Source organism: Pongo pygmaeus, chromosome 9 (genome assembly GCF_028885625.2).
Source record: "Pongo pygmaeus isolate AG05252 chromosome 9, NHGRI_mPonPyg2-v2.0_pri, whole genome shotgun sequence".
Classification (NCBI taxonomy): domain Eukaryota; kingdom Metazoa; phylum Chordata; class Mammalia; order Primates; family Hominidae; genus Pongo; species Pongo pygmaeus.
Genome location: NC_072382.2, coordinates 21134067 through 21156606, shown reverse-complemented (window position 1 = coordinate 21156606; position 22540 = coordinate 21134067). Strand labels below are relative to the sequence as shown.

The window sequence follows — 22540 nt, the reverse complement described above, 5'->3', positions numbered from 1 at the left end:
AGGCTGGTAAGGTACTTTATAATTTTTTTATTAATTAGTCCTTATTATATGCCCAAGATATAGGAAATATTCCTGGCTTGTTCTTCTGGATAAAGAAACTGAGACAAAAAGGTAAATGACTTTTAGTTAGGAAGATTATCTTCATTTTTCAGGTAAGGAAAGCAAGACAGAGAAGGTGAATGACTTTTCTAGTCACATTCAAGAACTGAAAGGGTTAAAGCATAATTAAGAGTCTGGAAGATATTATTTCTTTGCAATGTTCTGACATTGTTCTGACAAGAAGGCAGTGACTAACAACCAGAAAGCCTGAGATTAAATACTTGCTCTACCATTTCTTGGTTGTGTAAGCTCAAGAGAAGTCACTTTTTCTTTGTGTCAATTTCATTTGCATGGTGAGGTCCAGTGGGGATCAAATTACGTAAAGCATGTGAAAACTCTGGGTAAACAATGGCACACTATGCAAATAAGTTATTACCATTATTAGGCTGGTATTCTTATTGAAAATGTGGGTTCTCCTAGCCAGTACAACTTTGAATTAAAAGACAATTCAGTGCCCTGAGACCAAAGGAAATATGTAATACTTTTTTTTAAACAGATTTATTGAGATACAATTCATATATCACACAATTCATCTATCTGAAGTGTAGAATTCAATGGCTTTTAACATATTCACAGTTGCACAACCCCAGAATTAATTCTAGAACATTGCCACTGCCCCAAAAAGGAACTCTGTGACATTAGTAGTCACTCCCCATTCCCCAACTACCCATACATATCCACAATTCCCCCAGCCCTGGGCAACCATTAATTGACTTTCTGTCTCCAGGGAGGTGCATATTCTAAACATTTTTTATAAACAGAATCATACAGTATGAGGCCTTTTGTCATTGGCTTCTTTTACTTAGCATGTTTTCAAGATTCATCCATGTTGTAGCATGTATCATTCTATATGTAGTACTTCATTCCTTTTTATTGTCAAATAATATTCCACTGCATGGATATACCACACTTTATTTAACTATCCATCAGTTTATGGGTTGTTTCCACTTTTTAGGTACCATGAATAATGCTATGAACATCCATGTAGAAATTTTTGTTTGAGGGCTGGGAGTGGTGGCTCATACCTGTAATCCCAGCAATTTGGGAGGCCGAGGCAGGTGGGTCACCTGAGGTCAGGAGTTTGAGACCAGCCTGGCCAACATGGTGAAACCCCATCTCTACTAAAAATACAAAAATTAGCCGGGCATGGTGGCGTACACCTGTAATCCCAGCTACTTGGAAAGCTGAGGCAGGAGAATTGCTTGAACCCGGGAGGCAGAGGCTGCAGGGAGTCAAGATTGCGCCACTGCACTCCAGCTTGGGTGACAGAGCAAGATTCCATCTCAAAAAAAAAAAATTTTTTTTTTGTTTGAACGTATGCTTTCATTTCTTTAGGATCTATACCTGGAAATATATATACCTAGGAATAACTGCTCAGTCACATGGTAAGTCTATGTTTAATATTTTGAGAAACTATCAGACTGTTTTTCAAGTGGCTATACCATTTTACGTTCCCACCAGCAATGTCTGAGAAATAGATAATTGAAGCTAGACCACAGAAGGGAGACTATTAACTAGCTGTCTGTTAGGGAATAGCTAAACTAGCTCTGCAGAATGACAGCTTGTGTTACTGACAACAGGGATGACAATGCTTCACACTAAGTTTTAGAAAGGAGAGATTATCATTGTTGGGGCATTTTCCTCTTTTTCTCCCCACTTGCCTAGGCCTGGTCCAGGCCAAGGCAATATAAACAGCTTTTTACGCACAAACTAATGTTGTTCCCATCTCTAAGAGAAAGTAATACAGAACTGTCAGAGCCAGGCTTTAAAAAGTCCTCTATCATTTCTCAAATCCTGATAGTAAGGTATATAGTCCTTCTGAGTCTCTATAATTGCTGTATAAAATGAAATTTCTTATGCCCTCACCATTCCTTTTGATCCATTAGGTTGAACCCGGCCCAAATACATACGTTCAGTAGGTCAAGCATAGGCTAGCTTCAACACAGTGTATTCCTGTACAGTGGCATCTGCAAGCCAAATAGAACTGGTAGAGGGAAACAGATGGCTTCTAAAAGGGGAAGAGAAGAAAAACAGAAGGTCAGGTAGAAGAGGGTGTGGCGGGGGAAGGAGGGGGAGAAAGGAGAAGCATATTTCTGGTTTTGCTCTTCCCACCTGTCACAGCACTCTCCTTGCTGGTTGCCAGCATGCTCCCTTGCAAACACAGCTGCAAGTGACAAAGAGCAGCCACTGTCCTACTCAGGGGGTCCCCTCCACGTTCCATATTGTAAACTGTACTGAAATGCCAATTGCATACAAGAAAGGGAATTACACACCCATTAGAGTCACGAATAGCAAACTGCTGTCTATATCCAACAAATTAGCACTGAGAACCATAGGTTCCTAAAAACAATGTAAGACTATCCAGCAAACAGTAAAAAGCAACAGAATCAAGAGATTAAGTACTAAAAAATGTGGCTTATTTTGATTTTGTATATTTGTCAGACCTGTGATTAACTCAACCAAAGTAGGACCATATTCTATCATATATTTCATGTAGTCACCACATGTTCAATTTGCTGTAGGGCTCTGCTCTTATGCAATTAAAAGAAAATTAGCAAGTCTTTCCCCAGCAGAGTTAGCGATTGCCACTAGGGATTGCCACTGAAAGGAAATGCTTCACACCAAGTTTTAGAAAGAAGAGATACTAGCTGTTGGGACATTTTGCCTCCTTTTTCCCCCCTTAACTTGGCCTAGGCCAAAGCTACGGTAAAGGGAACATAAGCAGCTTTTTTTACACACAGACTAATGTTGCCAGCAGCGTTCCAGTGGCCTTGCTCACGGCAGGAGAAGGCGTAGGGACTAATACCACTGGGTCTTGTTGAAGAAAAGTGGCCGGCTTACTTTGATCAACTGAGTGGTGTGGTGATCAGTGTGATTTCCCTGTTCTGCTGACTGTGAGCATGTTGGGGAGAGCAGGAGAACTGGCTTCTGAGAGGCCCATGCAGGGAGGCAAATTCCATAGCTGCCGAATCACAGAAAGCAACGAGAAATAAAAGAGGGCTGAACTGGAAGCAGACACCTTAATTCTGACAGCATGTTACTTACTGATATAAGCATCTCTGGGAGGAGAATGAAGTAGGTACTTCTATAATTTTAATTCATCAATTGCAGTACTATACATAAAACTATTAAGCACAATGTTCAAGAGCATAGTCCAAGATCCTGAAACTATAATTTACAATTTTTAATTACTTCAATTTGATGGAGAAGAGAAAGAATGGGAATTAATAAGATTTTTAAAAATTAAAATTGAAACAGGAACACATCAGCCTATGTGGCTCTTGGCATCGTTCGAGACAAAGGAAGTATGTCCAGCAACTGAGTGTGTGTGCAGGACTACAGCTATGTCATACACCCCTCTCTACTATTTGCCAGAGAGGCAGCTGCTGGATTAGCATGAGTTAATCTGCTTGTATGCTACACAGATTTTTTTCTAGTAAATTGCAAAAATTTACCTAAAGATAAATATAGCAGTCTCCGAGTTCTCTGTCCCATTCAGCTGCTGCTGAGAAACACTTCTGTTATCTTAAATTTCATCAGCAGATTGTACTCCTTCCTGGGAAACAGCAGCAAAAAGTAGCTTTCTAAAAGCATAGTTAGTCTCTCTGAGGTAAAATACGCCACATTTAAATGGCTTCTTCCAAAAAGGATAACTTTCCACCTTTCAAGTTTTAATTCTTGATAAATAAAGTATGTGGTTTCTTACACTAGATCTAATCATCACTACTTTAAAGAGTAAATAGCCAATTGCAAATTGAGCAAATTGCTTTGGCTATCCTAGTACCAGAAATGAAATGGATTAGGTCAGCAGGTGGCATGTCATTTCAGTGCTGCCTGGGGGCCCAAAATACAGTTAGGTCATTTTTATTCTTGTGACAGCCAGAATGAAAACCAGAGCATTTAGCATTACCTCCCACCTCCATTCTCATACCATCTTGGGCACAAAAGAGTTTACTAGGCCTTCATTTCCAGTGTCCAGACTCCTTCTGGGGCCTCGAGAGATAAGTGGGTTGAAGTTGCCTAAGGAAACCTGAAACAGAGTACTCTAACTTTGGTCTTCAGAAACACAAAGCTTCTTGTCTACACAAGGAAAACTGAGTTCTCATTAACCAGCTGTTTTTAAGCATGACAATGTGCAATTCCATTCTGTAGTACTTTCCTTGAAGGAAGAGAATGGTCATCATGCCTCAACTCAAGGGAGTGAAGACACTGGTCTCTGCTACCGCAAAGGAAGATATTAGAGGAAGACAAAGGATTGGATGAAGGAATGGACTTAAGCTAAGAAGCAGAAACAAAGGTGATAGGGGGTGGGGAAACATGCAGAAGAAGAAAAGGTAAACTGGGACAAAAATTGTTTTGTACAGAAACCAGGAGCCTGTTGCAATGGTTGAAACAGTTAAAATATCCAAAAATAGCTTTTCTATCGAGCCTCCTTTCCCCATATGTGTTTCAAACTACTAGTAGAATTCCAAATATAAGGTAGCCTCCCAAAGTTTACTCCTATGAAAACAGTCAAAGGAATAGTCAATAGTCAATAGTCAAGGTTGAGATGATCCAGTAGTAGCATATGACCCAGGCCTAATGAGGGGACTCCAGTTCCCCCGCCACAAAAGGATGACTGCTTTCAGAATGGACCTAAAAATCGTGCCCATGCTCTATGCTGGTACTTCCAGGAAAAAACAAACAAACAAATAAAAAAAACTTTCCCTCTTCAATGGAGTTGATTAAATGGCAGGTTGTAAACCTAGAGCTGCCAGAGGCAACCTCTGCCAGTACAGGACAGCCTGTAAGCAAATGAAGCCAAAAGAGGGAGAAAGTGTCCTAAAGCTCCTAAATCCATCCATGCCTGAAAGCAGCTATATCCCTGAACTTACTACTTATATATACCAATAAATCTCTTTTCCTTCAACAACATTGAATTGAGTTTCTATCACTGGAAAGCAGAAGAGTCTTCACTCTTCACTTACCGAATACCTCTGCACTAGCCATTCAACCTCACTGCCTATCAGTTTTCTGATCTCTGAGAAGAAAAAAAAAAAACCATGTTTACTTTACAGAATTGAAAACTGCTAAGTACTACACAGGAGCTAACAATATTTTAACTAAAACAGAAGGTAGGGATAGAAAAAGAAAGATATTCATGGAACTAAATTGCTCCTAGCTGCTAGTGCTGATAAGAAAACATTCTATTTCTACTAGTTTTTCACCATGTGCCCTGGTGGAGCCTCTGAAATCTTTATCAAAGCAGTTAATTGCCTAGTAAGTCTTCAAATATTTTCCCTTTTACTTCCAGTTAACAAGGCTTTTCCACTTTCTTGGACATCTCTGACCACGCCATCCTACCAGGCTTACCATGATGAATAAGCAAAGGCATTACAGAAAGGGAAAATTAACAGTTCCATCTTCAAGGGGCGTGTGTGTGTGTGAGTGCCCATGCAGATACACATGTGCTACAAGATGAAGTAGAAGAATAATTCTCACATGAAGGCAAATCAGGGATGAAAAGAAGCTACCTCTACACAACAAGGTGAAAATCTAAGGGCCTCGAGTAATGTGCCCCCTCCCAAAGCATTATTATTCTAAAGGCAGAACTGAACTATTAGGATCACATTTTCAATTCAAAATTCATAATTAAATGTAATGTGTATTTTAGAAGTTGATTTAGTGTCCTGATAAATGTTTGGTTTCACAGAACACTAGATCACATCTCTCATGGATAGCAGAATAAAACACCTTTTATAATATATGTAACTGATTTACAAAATATCAATATGAAAGAATTATTAGTGAAACAAATACCTAAAAGTAAAGGGTACTAACTTCTAGGCCTCTTTTGATATAAGTGTATAAATAAAAGCAAGAAATGCACAACTAATATTTTGCAAGAGCTAGGAAGAAAAATCATAAATGTGCTATACTTTCAACCCCCAAAGTTGCTGGGCCTAAAGATTAAGTATAAATGAAATCACTCTTAAGAGGATATTTTATTTTAAGATGTTATCAACATCTTTGACATCAATTAGTCTTTCTTCATTTTATATATATAATTATATGTATACCATGACTGGTAAAAAGAACCCCATGGCTCAGCATGGGGTTCTAACCTTAATCAGTGTTTCATACAGGCTGAACATTAATTTTTTTTTGTTTCCCATCTTATTCAATAACTCATACAAAATATTCCAGATAAATGAGTTTCAATCCTCCTCTTCCTCCTGTTCTTCCTGGTTAATTTGGAAGTAACATAATTTGTAACTCCCTCTGCTGTTAGCAACTATGTGCAATCAATCACATAAATTATTCTTCTTCAAGTATTTTTTTGCGATATATTTCAAAAACCTTTTGGAAAAAGGCACCTCAAAAGTTACCATGCCCTTGCTCTGCTGCATGTGATGATTACAACCCCTCCAATGAGATTCCAAGCTTTTCCATTCACTTTCTCTTGGAGAACCTGCTAAAAATTGGCAGCATCCATGATTCCATTTGGACCTTGCTTCTTTTGCCCCCGCTTCGCCACAAGCTTTTTCACAAGCATCATTGTGGCAGTGGAGGAAGAAAGTTGAACATTAATATTTTAAGCAAATAAAATATGTGATGCTTTTCTTGAGGCTTCTCACCCACTAAAATGTTTCTGAAAACTAAAATACACTGGTAAAAGTTGTCAGAGAAGAATTTCAACCAACTCATTTTAAAAAATTTTTTTCTAAAAGGAAAAGCTGAAAGTCAGAGTATTAATATGATAGTAACCCTTGAAAATTATATCACATAAAGTTTCTTCTCTAGCAAGATTCAAACAAATCATTAACTCTGACCAACTAACAACATACAGATTTGTCCCCAGGTGATTCAGGAATAAAAATGCTATGTCAAATTGGCTTGGGGTTATCCAATTTAGTTTGGGCAATATCAGACAACTTTAACTAAAATCCACTTACCTACTCCTACACATCTTTTTATGCCTGGGTGCCATTCTCGAAGATTCTGATTCAACTGGTCTAAGGTGCAGCCCTGTATGCAGGATTTTTCAAAAGCTTTTCATTTTATTAGGGTACAAGCTAGGGTTGAGAACCAGCAGTTTACACGTAGATGTGGCACTGGCCTTCAAATCAAAGACTAGATCTTATTACTCTACAACTGTTGAGAAAAATCATTACTATTCAAATCACTATACTCTCACTAACATGCCACTAGAAGGTAAGTTCCTTAAGAAGAGAAGCTTTTTCAGCCTTGTTCATCACTGAGGGTGAGTGGAATGCCTCCAAGTAATAGATACTCCATAAATATTTGTGAATGAATGAATTAAATGTTGAAAGATTACCTTTCAGCTCTATACCTTGAAGCAATACAGTAGAAGCTCTCTTAACCAGTAACGATTAGGACCAGCAGTTGATCAGATAAGGAAAAAAAGTCATACAAAGCATGAAATCATGAAAATTTGATAAGCATACCTAAGCATTTTATTTTAGTTTAAATGAAACTTCATTTGCTAATCTTGTAATATAGGACCAGGCTTTCTGTTTATATGGATCTACAGGTTAGAGCGCCAAAATGTCTTTCTTTCATAAACCATAACTATAATGCATCCTCTACCATTTCCATTTCGGACTTTTAAATTATGGCGAGAACTTAAGATACTTTGAAGCAATCTGAATGTAGAATCCTTCTGGACATTAATAATTTATCCCATTCTGTTATAGCTCTCTTACCCAAATATAACTAAGCAGCAAACTTTTAGTAATTTTTTTTTATCATTTCCAAAGCATTAAATTATGGATTTCATGAAAATAACTTGGTTTTTTAAAACTCATTGGTTTAATAATAGTTAATTAACTTACAGTAACAAGAACAAATGGCAGAATCAAGTTTGGAAACAAACACAACTCACTCTTGGTAACTGTTCTACAACTGATGGGAAAAGTGTAGAGTACACAGTAACCCACTAGAACTGGCATTCAGAACGAGGAGTGACAATTAAACCAGTGAGTCAGTTGAGGCTTTGCTCTCCACAGGGCTTTCACTGTTATACAAATGCTAGCCACAGGTTTCTTTCCAATGACCTTTCCAATTCCCTAGAGCAGTCAATTCATCCCTTTACTAGTAGGTCATCTGAACTGAGATCCAACAAAATTACCAAGTCTATACATTACATCATCAAAGGACTGTCAGGCACAGAGGCAGCAGGAGTCATGGAATCTCTTAATACAAACGCCCCAACAATTTACATCCAGACTCTCTGATTTACCTTTAAGGCATTTATAAGTTACATAGCAGGGGATTCATTGAAAATACAATACGATCTAAGCCTAAAATCAGAATTTCTAAATGCTCAACATATTATTTTACTTGGAGTTAAAAGGATATGGCAAATTGAATAGTTTTGTTTTGCTAATTCAGAGTCAGTTCCCATTTGACAGATGTCTCAAATGAGGACACTGGCGACAAAGAACTGCTGCCACCAGGAGGTTCTTTAATGTACCTTTTATTGAAAGTCTTGAAATTTAAAATATTTTTGCTTCTTTATAGCTCATGCAATACTTTCTCAATGACAAGTTTTCCATGTAACCTCTTTTTTTTAAATAAAGCTATTGCTTCTCTGTTTCCTATCTTAAAGTAACAAAATACCCTTTACGTAATTTAATGCCTCCGGTTTTGAATTTCATCTTATAAGGAGAAAACAGAACTATTTAAATTTTTTTAAGTTAGGCAGCAATTTAGCAATTTTGTTTTCATTAAGTCTTTCTCAAGAGAGTCAATAATTCCAATCTTACTCCATGGGACACCTGGCAGGGGAGTCAGAGAGCAAAACAGACTTTGCATTTTCACTGGCTTGGGCTGTGTGGGTCAGTTTCTACGACAAAGATAACTCTAATTATGTCTGGGTTAAATATGGAGGTGATGACAAAAGGAAAACTTTTACTTTAAGAACCTGTAAACCCTGATAGTTCTCAAATTAGTATGAGCTAATATCACAGTCAAGATTTTAAAACAAGAAATTGGACTTTTAAAAAATAGGTCCTTGTAAACGTCTTTCTAAAAGGGGGAGAATGGAGACAGGAGAAATTAACAGCTTCTGTTAATATCAAGAAATCTAAACTCATTCAAGATAGACAATGTCATTTTTATTACCCATGAAACACTGTTTCACCTGTACGTTTACTTCACCAATAATGGCTCTCCCAATCAATGAATCAGGATTTAGCTGCAGAAATACAATGTAGATTTATTTCACATTTGCTGCTGCTTAAAAGACCCTTAGAGAGGGAAACTTTAAGATTAGCTATAGAATCCTTGTGCTTCCTGAAAACCCTGACACTTTTAGTCAACAATCCTTATGCTGTCCTCCTCCCCAGGACTCAGTTCCATAAAACAATTACATTATTTACAAGAACAAACAGTGGGCTAAGGTGCTTTTGGCTTATCTATTTTAAAAACTAATCAAGTACCTCAGCTTAAAGATAACTGATTTTATTTGCTTTAAATATAGTAAAAAAAAGAGTCAAGATGGTTATAGTAAGTGCTGAAAAAATTAAAATGTTAGCACACAAAAAATATTATTGACATTAATCTGTTTTGGTTTACATGAAAACTACAATTGAGAGTATTTTTCCCCCAAGATCATTTTGTGCCTAAGGAAACTAAGAACAGAACAGTTTTTACTGGGTCATGTCCAGTGGGCTAGTAATGCTTAAGACTTTTTTATTTTCCATCTTGGAACTACGTAAGCAGTTACCCTATCAACATACACTCAACTCAGTTATGATCTTTGAATGTCTATAAGTTTTATGGGAGAGGGTTTCCCATCAGCCTTCCTCAGCCAGGATTCCTCATTTAAACCAAAAAACAAAAATATTTCAGTGACTATTTTCTCAATTATCAATCTAGATGCACAGGAGTGTTAATTCAACACATATAATACATGCCAAGAGCATTAGGGCTTAATTTTCCCAATGAACCCAGGCTGGTTTAGAAACTACAAAACAGAATGAAATGTCTTGACTTATAAAGGGAAAAACTGTACTTTCTGTTCTCCATGTTTTGCTTTTCAAATAGAGGAAAAAAGAAAGAGAATTGGTATCTCTTTTAAAATGTCATCTATAATATGACTCAAGCTGAAATAAGTAAGATCACCTAAAACCCTAACTCCAGCAGCAAGAGGTCTCACAAGTGCAAAAGGCACTAGGCTATTCTAGAACTTACCCTAGCTCACTTGAAGGAGAACCTATGAAACTGAGATCGGGTCTCATGAGAAGGCACTCCACACTAACCTTGGCATAAATGCATCATAAATTTTCTAGATGAGAGCCGACTCAGAGGTGCCAAGTGTAAAAATATGGTGCTTAAGGGAATTTTCCTCTAAAACTCCAGTCTCACACGAACGATTTTCAACTTTGTCACTGGGTGACTTAACTACTAACCTGACTGACAGGCACAAATCAAGATTAAAAGTCTAATTTGTTTCTGGTGGAAATTCAAAACATACCTGTTTTCCTACTTTGCAAAGGTTTTTCCATCAGTTAAGTTTCCAACCTGGAGAACTCTAGTCCCCTAACATCTCACCTTTAACAAAGCCTTGTTAAATGTGAAGGATCTCACTTAAACCTGCAGAAAACAGAAACTAGAAAGTCATAGCCTGAACATCTCCCTACACTCTACTGCTGCCTTACTTACCATGGGGGTAAGAGGAGGAGAAAGGTTAAAATGCTAATATTCTTAGATGTCAAGCATTATAACCTCACAACTTCCAATCATTTACTTAGAAAAAAATGAATGGTGTCCAACAGAGGAAACATTATAGGTGTTTCCTTTTTACACTAGGCTTAACTGTGTCATATTGTTGGTAAAATGAAATCTGATTAAGACTTTGAAAGGATATTTTGAAGGGCAGTTCAAAGGAAACTCACCTTTTAACAGCTGACTAAAAAGGGCAGGCAGGAACTTAGTCTTGTAGGACTGATATATTCTCAGCATCTAGAAAAGTACCTGGCACATAAGAAGTGCCTGATAATTATTTGCCAAATGAATTGAGGTTTAAAACTTTTCATTAGATTCAAGGTAGGAATTCCATCTAGCATGTTAAATAATTCTCCTTTAATAAAATGACTGACCCTAAACATGGACAGTCTTTCTAGAGAGCAATTAGGTAACATAAAAGGCTTCAGAAACTTTTTAGGCTATCTGCCTACCTCAGAACTCTTTTCTCTGAGAGGGGCTCTCTGATCTAGCCATGTCTATACTAGTAATATGGTCCCCTGGCTCAAAGCAGGCTTATTACATTCTCTCTCCAAAATCTGGAACGAGAACAAGCCAGTGGGTCTGGGACAGTATCTAGAATGGAGAAGATACAAACATGGGAACTTCGCAGGGACCAGAGCCTTTTGCCTGCTACGAGTACAGGAGAAGCTGAGAAAGTCAATCTCTAGACAGGGGAAATGAAGCAGATGCAAAGAAAGACAAAGAGACACAAGAGACAGACTCCAGTTCCAGCCCCTAAAACTGCCCCAGGGTCACCCAAGATGCCCTAATACAGTTCCAATAATTCCCCTTCATGATTAAGCTAGTTGGAGTTAGAGTCTACCATACATACCAAAGAAGTCTTCACAAAGATATGTAGAAGCATCTATTTATGTATTCCTTATCTGATTTTTTTTTACTTCTAGGAAATAATCAAAATTACTTACAAATATTTATGTCCAAGGATGTACACTGCAGAGCTAGGCATACAACAGTAAAAAACTGGGAATAATTTAAATGTCTAAAAATAGTGAACTGATTAAATAAACCCTGTATGATATAATACCCTACCCAAATGACAGGATACTATCAAGCCACTAAAAACTATTATTCCTGAAGAATAATTAAGAATGTAAAGAAATGCTCAAGATATAGACAAAATAAGTACTTCTAAAATAATAAGTACAATACCAATCTCAATTTTATTTATTTACTTATTTTTAAAAGACAGGGTCCCACTGTTGCCCAGACGGGAGTGCAGTGGTATGGTCATAGCTCACTGTAACCTCGAATTCCTGGGTTCAAGCAATCCTCCTGACTTAGCTTCCCAAGTAGCTGGGACTACACATATGCCACCACACCTGGCTAACTTTTTTTTATTTTGTGTAGAGATGGGATGTTGCCATGGTGCCTAGGTTGGTCTCAAACTGGCTTCAAAGGATCCTTCTGCCTCAGCCTCCCAAAGTGCTAGGATGACAGGCATAAGCCATTGTACCTGGCCTCCATTTTAGTATTTATTTATTTGAGACAGAGTCTCGCTCTGTCGCCCAGGCTGGAGTGCAGTGGCTCAATATCGGCTCACTGCAACTTCTGCCTCCCAGATTCAAGCAATTCTCCTGCCTCAGCCTCCCAAGTAGCTGGGATTACAGGCGCCCACCACCACATCCAGCTAATTTTATTTATTTATTTATTTTGGGGGGATTTTTAGTAGAGATGGGGTTTCGCCCATGTTGGCCAGCCTGGTCTCAAACTCCTGACCTCAGGTGATCCACCTGCCTTGGCCTCCCAAAGTGCTGGGATTACAGGCGTGAGCCACTGCATCCAGCCCATTTTATTTTTTAATATAAATTTATGGAACAGAAGAAAAGACTCAAAGGATCTAAAACATGGAAGTAGGATCACAGCTAAATTTGATTTCTCTTTTTGTTGAATTTGCCAAATAAACATGCATGACTTTTTAAAAACATAGATGGGGTCTTGCTACATTGGCCTGGCTGGTCTCAAACTCCTGGCCTCAAGCAATCCTCCCATCTCAGCCTACCAAAATGCTGAGATTACAGGCATAAGCCACTACACCCTGACCATGAATTACTTTTATAAACTTTTGAAAAACAAATGTTTAAAGAAATGATGGACTTCAACTCCTAATGCCAATATTCTAGTCTCCTCCTACAGCTCTAAGAAAGAAAAAAAGGCAAGAAACAAGTTGTAATCTTAGCACATACTCATATAAAATTATGTTATACTATATAAATAATATTTTTTACTTAAGAATTCATTGATATTAAAAGAGACTATTTCTAAGTAGATGAACCACTCATTGTGGTTCTGATGTGCATTTCTTTAAAGATCAGTGATGTTGAACTTTTTTGCATATGATTGTTGGCCACATGTGTGTCTTCTTTTGAAAAGTGTCTGTTCATGTCCTTTGACCACTTTGTAATGGGACTGTTTTTTTCTTGTAAATCTGTTTAAGTTCCATATAGATGCTGGATATTAGACCTTTGTCAGATGCACAGTTTGCAAACATTTTCTCCCATTCTGTAGGCTGTCTGTTTACTCTGTTGATAGTTTCTTTTGCTGTGCAGAAGTTCTTTAGTTTATTTGGATCCCATTTGTCAATTTTTGCCCAATTGCTTTTGCACCTTCATCGTGAAATCTGTGCCCATGCTTATGTCCTGAATGGTATTGCTGAGGTTATCTACCAGGGTTTTTATAGTTTTGGGTTTTACATTTAAGTCTAATCCAACTTGAGTTCATTTTTGTATATGGTGTAAGGAAGGTCTACAGTTTTAATTTTCTGCATATGGCTGCCAGTTATCTCAGCACCACTTATTGAATAGGGAATCCCTTCCCCATTGCTTGTTTTTGTCAGGTTTGTCGAAGATCAGGTAGCTATAGGTCTTATTTCTGGGTTCTGCATTCTGTTCTATTAGTCTATGCTGTTTTTGTACCAGTAACATGCTGTTTTGGTCACTGTGACCCTGTAGTATAGTTTGAAGTTGGTTAGCATGATGCCTCCACCAGCTTTGTTCTTTTTGCTTAGAATTGCCTTGGCTATTCAGGCTCTGTTTTGATCCCATATGAATCTTAAAATAGTTTTCTCTAGTTCTGTGAAGAACCTCAATGGTCGTTTAATAGGAATAGCATTGAATCTGTAAATTGCTTTGGACACTATGGCCATTTTAATGATTAAACCCATATTTAAGGCTTGTATTATTATATAAATAACATTAATTAATTGGTGAGACAACTATACTTCTTGTACAACATTTTGCTCTTCCTGGAACTTAAAATTGACTTGCCTTGTCATTTGCTTGGTTTTCTCTATTCCTACAATTAATTCTTTCCCATACTTTCCAAAGAAACTATAAAATGTCTCTCAATAATGGCTCAAAACACATTGTATGATATATTGGTCCACTTTCTTAGCTTTGTTTCTCCTAAGTCCTCCATCCTCCTGTCCAACCTAAACTGGCTGTTTTCTAAACCTGTTGTACAACAATTATCTAAGTTTTTCCCTTCATCAAATGGGATTTTCTTTGATACTGAATTCCCTGTTTTCGGAACCAATGCCTTCATCTTTATTGGTTCACTTTCTCGTTTGATGGAGAACCTCCTCCAATAGCTTCCTCAAAAAAGATGTACAGGAGGTAGTTTTGTGACCTTGCATGTCTTAAAATGTCTCTATTCTATCCCCAGACTTGAACAAGAGATGGGTTGGGTATAGAATTCTACACTGGAAATCACTGCTTTTCAGAATTTGTAAAGCATCATTCCAATGACTGCTAGCTTTCTTTGTTGCTGCTGAAAAGTCTGATGACATCTGATTCCCAATCCCTGTTTGCAACTGTTTTTTTTTTTTTCCTCTAAGGAAGCTTTTAGGTTCTTTTATTCTTGTTTTGCTAAAGTTTCACCATGCTGTGCCTTGGTATGAGGGTGTGGGGTTTTTTTCATTCACAGTTTTAGGCACTCGATTCTATTAATCTGGAATTATATGCCCTTCGGTTGTGGGACATTTCCTTATATTAGTTATTGGATGGTTTTCTCTTCTCCATTTTCTTTGTTCCCTTGTCTCAGAACTTTTATTAGCCAGGCATGAAACTTTCTGGGTGACCCCCTTAAAATTTTTCTCTATTCTACTGTCTATCCCCCTTTGTCTCTTCCATGTATTTATTGAGAGACAGCTCCAATTTTGTTTTCCAATCTTTTTTTTTAAATCAAGAATTGTTTTTGTTTTCTAATTGTTCCTTTATTTCTAGCATCCTCTCCTTGTTTCACTAATGCAATATCTTCTTTTACTGATCTAGGGATCTAAATTTATAGCTATTTTGAATGGTCCTTTCCAATTCTCTTGGCCTGTTCTGACTTGCACATTAGCAGCTTCCCTTAAATATCTAGTGATTCTTGGCTATGTTCATATTTAAGATTGAAGTGCTAAGAATGTGGAGCAGCTAGAACTCTCATACACTACTGAAAGGAACGTAAAATAGTACAACCACTTTGGAAAACATTTTGGCAGTTTCTTAAAAAGTTAAAAACACACCTACTATACAACCCAGACATACTAAGGCATTTACTGAAGAGAAATGAAAGCAGATCTCCACACAAAGACTTGGACATGAATGTTCAAATTAATGTTATTTGTAACAGCTAAAAACTGGGTTATAAAAAGCAGACCAGTGTTTGCCTGAGGACTGGATTGACAGAAGGATGAGCAAGATGACCAAGAACACTTCAGAGGTGATGCATATGCTTATCTTGATGGTGATGATGGTTTCACACCATCAAAAATTAGACTCTTTCAAGGTGTATCATTTATTTTACATTAATTATGCCTCAATAAACCTATAAGAGAGAAGTGGGGAGAGGAATAGAGACAAAGAGAATCAAAAATAAAAGTGGCTAAAAAAATGAGGTGTTCAAAATGTATTGAATTCTCTGGGGGGGGGCTGGCATGTTTATAAGAGAAGGGGCTCTTACTATTCTGTATACACCATATACCCTGTTTTCAGTGTACATACAGTCTATATACAGTGTAGCACTCACTCCTGCCCAAGGCTGTTACATGGTGCCTAATATCTCTGAGTTGAGTGCCTCTCTGGTTAAATTTCTCTAGAGTAAGATTGGCAAACTTTCTAAAAATAACCAGATAGTAACTACCATAAGGCCATACTGTCTTTGTCATGACTACTTAACTCTGCCATTGTGGCACAAAAGCAGTCAGTCATAGAGAATATGTAAATGTAAAGAGTGTGGTTGTGTTCTAGTAACTTTACAAAAACAGGTGGCAGGACAGATTTGGCCCAGGTTCAAGCCATAGTTTTACCAGTCCCTGCCCTAGAGAATCATACTAGTCTTTCCATTTTTGGAGAACTAATCAATTTCTCTTCAGAAGGATACCCTGAAGTAATGGCTAAAATCACTTTACCCATAAAGTATATAATTAAGCAAGTAAGAGCTAGGGGAAAGGAAGCTGTAAAAAGGAATACTAGAAATATAAAGAATTATATATAATTTTATCAGCTATTAGCAGGAACTGATGAGGCTTGGGGCAGCACTTTTGACAACCTGCAAATACTGTTTCATCTGATGAACCCACATCATAGGATAAGCAGAAATCAGTTTTTATGACAGATGTTTATAAATGTTACAATTAAAAGGCACCGGTGGGTTAACTCAAAATCTTATGTGAATTTATCTCAACTTCAAGACAAACTTCTAGAATCTCTAATAAATAAAATCACATACTCAGAAAAACAAATTTCAAGTTCTGTCGATTAACACACTCCCCCAGTTTCACTTGATTATTTTCCTTCAGGTAACAGAACTTTTCAGGGTAAGTTCATTTGTGCTTCTTGGCTCCAGGAAAGGAGTTGTTAATTTTTTCCCCAATTCCTATATTAGATGACAGAAGCACTAGATAAAACCAGATGAGTAATAATAATCATTCACTGTTCATAAGGAAAATTAAGTTCAGAACTGATCTCCATCTTTAGTATTCTTCTTGGTCAAAATGATATAATTTGTTTAGGCAAAGCGGGAGAGGTTTTTTAAAAAGCGATGGAGGTGGGAGCAGGAGAAAAGGTGACAACTGAACACATTAGTTGAAAACTTGTAGGGCCTCATTTCTCAGAGCAAAGGAATGTTTGGTGCTTCACTGAGAGAAACTAAGAATCCCTCTCTCCTTTTCAGATAGAGCTAAGATGAGAGAGGTTAGCCAAACCCTGCTGATTCATACAAACACTTGCTTCCTAAACTTAGAGTAAATCAACTTTGGGAAACATATCTTCTGAAAACATAATTTTGCAGGACAGCCTCCCATCTAACTAGCTACCATAAAAAGATACTAGTTAAAGAGTAAACTTCTTTTTCCTGTCTGGTTCTTACACCCTAATCTGTTGGGGAAAAAAAGAAGTGAAGGAATATATGATTTGGCCTGTCATTTAACATATTCAACATTTTAAAAAGGAGAAATCCAAAACACCATATTAATATCAACAATGATAATGATAGTTTATAGACAATGTTTAAATACCAAAAAATTAAAAATAATTTATAATTCACATTTGAAATAAATTACATTATTTTCTGTAATAGATTTACCCTTCTAATAATGTATTGCTTTGGCAAAGAGTAAAATTATTTTTGTACTCCTTGCCCTAAAGCAGGCTGCTAGCTAGGGTGGCAAAGGGAGACTTTTCTAAAATAATCCACAGAGCCAGTAACAAGCACTAATGATATATTATAACTTCATGGTATTTCAGCATGCATATACCTTTAGATATACATTATCCTTAATTTACATTAGTAGAGGAAAGTGTTATAGAGACAGACATTGTTAACTTTCTTGAATATCCATTCTTCTCCACCCTTTCTCTTCCCTGATAACAAAAAACAATTTTGTTTAGGTATCTAGCTTCCAAATGCTCGAGGAGAAAATCTCCAGCTCCAGGACATAAATCAGTCTTGGACTCCTCCTTCTTGCCAGGAACTAGGCATTGGCATATGACAGAACTGTGGTCAATGAGATGCAAAGTCTGTTGAAAGGCTTCTAATTAAAGTTTTCCATAATCATAAAAAGAGATATTTAATAAGAAATGGTCCTTTTCTGCCCCAGGATGTTGATGTGTGAAGATGTAAAGCCTGGCGCCACAGCAGCCATCCCATAACAGCAGTGGTTGCTGACATGCTGAGCATGGCAGTGCTGAAAGATGACCAGAATATGGGTCCTGATAGTGTTGCTGAGCTGCTGAACTGAGCAATTCTAGCAAATTCTCCTTATTTGAATCAATAAATTCACTTACTGTCTTAGCCATTTTTAGTTGGGCTTTCTAACTACAACTAAACTACAGCTAAAAGCATCTGTACTGATACAATTATAACGTCTATGTTACAGGTGAGGAAACCAGCTCAGAGAAATTCAATGGACACAAAGCCTGTCAGTGACTAGCACAGCCAGGACTAGAATTTACTCCTTTTCTTTAACAAAAGTTGTTTAAGCGCCACTGTGTGTGAAGCACTAGGGTATAAAGCGGGTGTATAAGGGTGAAGGGATCACAGTTCACAGAGGCTCACAATCTAGAGAGGAAGAAATGACACACAAACAAATAGTTAAAGATATGTGGTAAGAGCTACACAAAAGTCACAGAGCAAGGAGCTACTGGCTCACAGAAGAGAAACCACCTGACTATGCCATGAGATGTTAGGGTGGGCACATCCAAGAGATGGCAAACTTTTTCTTTAGTGACTTAAAATTTCAAAAGACAACTTCCTGTGAATCTGTAATTATTTCCAAGTAAAAAGTTTTTTACTACTTCAAAAGAAAGGGATATAGTCTCATAAACATGTTGAACAAAATAAGCCAGACAGAAAAAAGTAGGCTCTATTTTATTTGATACACAGGCAAAATTAGTCGATGCTGTAAGAGGTAATAAAGGTAGTTTCTCTGGTAGAGGAGGTAGTGAACTGGGGAAGGACAAAGGGATTTATGTTGTGATAGTGATATTCTGATTACTGATATAGGTATTAGTTACCTAGTGGTTTCAGTGTGTAATAATATATTTGAGCCATATGTACATACATATAAATATATATTAGATATTTATCTGTATGTTATACCTCAACAGTTTTAAAAAATTAGTATGTGTTCCTTATAAAAAATAAATTCAGCCAGCCATTGTGGCTTGAACCTATAATCCCAGTTACTTGGGAGGCTGAGTCAGAAGGATCACTTGCCAGGAATTCAAGACCAGCCTGGGCAACAAAATGAGAAGCTGTTTCTAAAAAAATAAAAATAAATCAGCCAGGCGTGACAGTGCACGCCTGTAGCGCCAGCCACTTGGGAGGCTCAGGTGGTAGGATTACTTGAGCCCAGGAGTTCAAGACTCCAGCGAGCTATGATTGTACCACTGCACACCACCTTGGGCGACAGAATAAGACCTTGCCTCTAAAAATAATAAACAAACAAACAAAATAAAAATAAATAAATTTAAATAACAAAAGCATATATAAAGTTAAAAGTGCTAGCTTTCTTGACCACCTCTCTTGAACCTCACTTCTTAGAGGCAATCACTGTGAATGGTTCTGTGTAAATAATTCTAGATAATCTAGACCTTTTCCCATGCATTTTCAAGTATAAATGACCACGAATGCATAAATACAAACAGTTTTTTAGTATTTTGTATTTTAAACTAATATTGAATTATACTGTACGTCTGTTTTACAATTTGCTTTTTTAACTTTCTATTCATCTTTCCATTCAGTTAAGCACCTCATTCTTTTTTAACAGCTACATGTTATTCCATAATATGCATATATAGCTAATGTATTCTTTACTAATGCACCTTATGTATTACTTATGTATTACTTACTAATGCACCTTGATTCAATCACATTTGTTTTCAAATTTTCTTTTGTGGTGATTTCTGTACTATGTTGTCCTGTAAGTGGGTCTGCTGGAAGAAAGGTATAAGGTGACCCTAGGTTTGCACTACGCAAAGAAGACAGGTAAAAACATCCCAGGTTGAAGAAACAACACAGCATAACAAGTATCTGAAAAGTCTAGAGGGTAAGGTATGTATGAGTTCAACGGGGAGGCGGGCATGGGTGAGAAAATGAAGGGTTTTCTGAGGTAAGTGAGGTAGCAACATTGCAGAAGAGACTTGTTTCTAGATGTATCAAGTTTTCAAACTGGTGGCCCCAGACTCATTTACTAGTTTATACAACTTCACTTAATAAAAACTGTCCTTTTCTGAAACTAAGATAAAGCTGCTCTAAATTGGAATAGAGTTAATAATGGCACTGAATTCTCCTAAAACACTGAAGTAGGAAATAATAATAAGAATATTCCACCCCCCACAAAAAAAAAAAAAAAAACTGAATTGAACCATTTTAAATGGGAATTTTCTTTTGATGGTGAACCCTTGGTAGGGACATCCTTGGCCACCTTACCAGCTTTCTGAGGGCATAATGAATTAATAACATTCAAAAACACTTGCTGCTCATCTATCATTCTAGACTTGAGGGGTACAAATGTGAGCAAGACACAGTCCTTGCCTGTGAGGATCTTACAAATAATTACAATACAACTTGATGAGTGCAAATAAGTACCACAATGAGCGCCAAATAAAGTAGGTACAAGTACCAAGTACCATGAGTACACAGAAGAGGAGTGCCTAACTCTGCTCGGAAGGTAGAAAGAAGTCAAGAAAAGCTTATAGAAGACCTTGCTTAAGCTGAGTCTTCAAAGGATACGTAGGAATTAACCAGGTAAAAAGGTAAGAAAATTCCAAGTGTAGAGAAGAGGATGTGTGAAGAAGGCATAGTCTTGAGAGAGCCCAGGGAGTAAAGGTGACAGCAGGGAATTTACGGGGTATGCATGAGAATGAGTTGTTAAAGGTATCAATGCTAATGAGCTTGAATGCCTTGTAGGTCATAACCAGTCACATGGAAGTAACACTGCCAGATTTTCATTCTCTGCATCCTCCATGGGCCTAGTATCATGCCTTTCACTAGAGTAAACTCTCAATAAATATATGTGGAATAAAACAGATGAATCAGACTCTGAATGATAAAGAAGTCTGAAAAGCACAGATCCTACAGAAAAGGGAATAAATAGGGGGAATGGATTTTTTGAAAGCATATATATATATATATATATATATATATATATAATATATGCACATTATTTGAAAACACATGATATAGTAGAGAGGTGGTGTCAGTCATATTGGCTCCTAAAAAGCATTCGTTATTCACACTGCCTATCACTCAAAAATTAATGTTCTCCAAAGAGTGGAAGAGTCCCTAAACATTCTGAAATACAGGTATGTTCTATGCAAAAGAAAAAAGACAGATACCACAGGCTTGAAAAACATTCCACAAACTTGGCCTTTGATTTGATTTTCATAGCTTGAAGCAACTGCTCTCAGCTAAGCAATAGATGAGCAAAGTAGAAAAAAAAAATACAGTAGATTCCAGTCAGTAGATTCTAGTAGCCCAGTGTCAAGATATATAACACCTGATGACAAGGGCTAAGAAATTCAATTTGAATTTTAAAAGTCATTCCATTTGCCAGCACCAAAAATAAGTTATTGGGATAAACTCACAAGAAGATTGCTCTGCCTTAACTCAGCAAACTGATGCATCTGGTACAAGTCACCAACTGACTTGATTTCCTCTGCCATACTCAGGTAAAATGCCCTATAATAATGTGGCACGTTATTAAAGTATAAGTTACTCAATCAAGCATCTCTTTCTCAAAGAGATAGTCAAATCTTTGACCACTTAAGTACAACTAGCAGCAACAGACACAATCACACTCCAAGAAGACAGGTAAAAAGGAGAGCAGATAATACAGCACTGGGAACCACAGTCACACTACACATATACAACCTCTCGATCTTCAGAACTTTCATACTTGCAGCCAGTTATTTCTGAGCCTTTCCTTCATCTCATCTTGGCTGAATATAAGCCAATAGGATTTCACCAGGAGAAATGTGAAATATTACATTTCCTGTATTTGACGAAAATGAGGAGCTGATGTCCTTTGATGTACACAAGTGGCAATAAACTCAACAAACAATTGGACCAATGGCTTCACATAAATATTACACAGGAGGGATGAACTAGACTAAATCTTAGGAAATTCCTAAGCTCTGGATAAAGTCAGGTTTCCATCACAATGAAAAGATTTCTAAGACAACAATTTTAAATTCCAATGTGATGTGCGAATCACACTAGTTTGGCTGTGAACCACGGAGGGTAACATTTTATGGTAACTGGTATTAAGAGGCTGGAGATAGTCATATATCAGGTAACCAACACAAGGACTATAGGATCTAACTTACTTATTTGACTCCAAGGTAATGAGGCCTAAAGGCAATGTAATTATTTTGCCTAATGTCCTGTTTCAAAAAATATTTGATAGATAAAGGTCTACAGAGTTACTAAATAAAACTGAATGAAGAGTACAGCAATCTGGATTCTAGTATTGAATCTGATACTGATAAATTATACAATAATGGTTAAGTCACAAAGTCCACGCCTCAGTTTATGTATCACAATGATGCACTTGTGATTGAGTTAAATGTGAAATGTTCTAAGCTTCTTAGAAAAGTAGTACTTTACACGTAAGATGAAAGTGTTACATATGAGATGAAGTTAACCACCATGACTACAGCCAACAATTTCCTTTTAAACAGAACTC

General features: G+C 37.1%; 1 protein-coding gene across 46 annotated transcripts in view; it reads right to left on the bottom strand.

Moving 5' to 3' along the window:
- The window catches only part of PHF21A (PHD finger protein 21A), a 194287-nt gene that overhangs the window by 120469 nt on the left and 51278 nt on the right, over positions 1-22540 (bottom strand). The window contains exons 1-3 of one of the 46 annotated variants that reach the window (XM_063670939.1): positions 2941-4283; positions 2212-2333; positions 2010-2107 (exon numbers count right to left, since the gene is read on the bottom strand). The exons of 44 other annotated variants lie outside the window; for them this stretch is intronic. In XM_063670939.1, the coding sequence (XP_063527009.1) occupies positions 2010-2027 (18 nt within the window). In that variant the 5' untranslated portion in view covers positions 2028-2107; positions 2212-2333; positions 2941-4283. Of the gene's footprint in view, positions 1-2009; positions 2108-2211; positions 2334-2940; positions 4284-22540 lie in introns of those variants that run through there. One more of the 46 variants, XM_063670938.1, reaches the window with a different exon arrangement.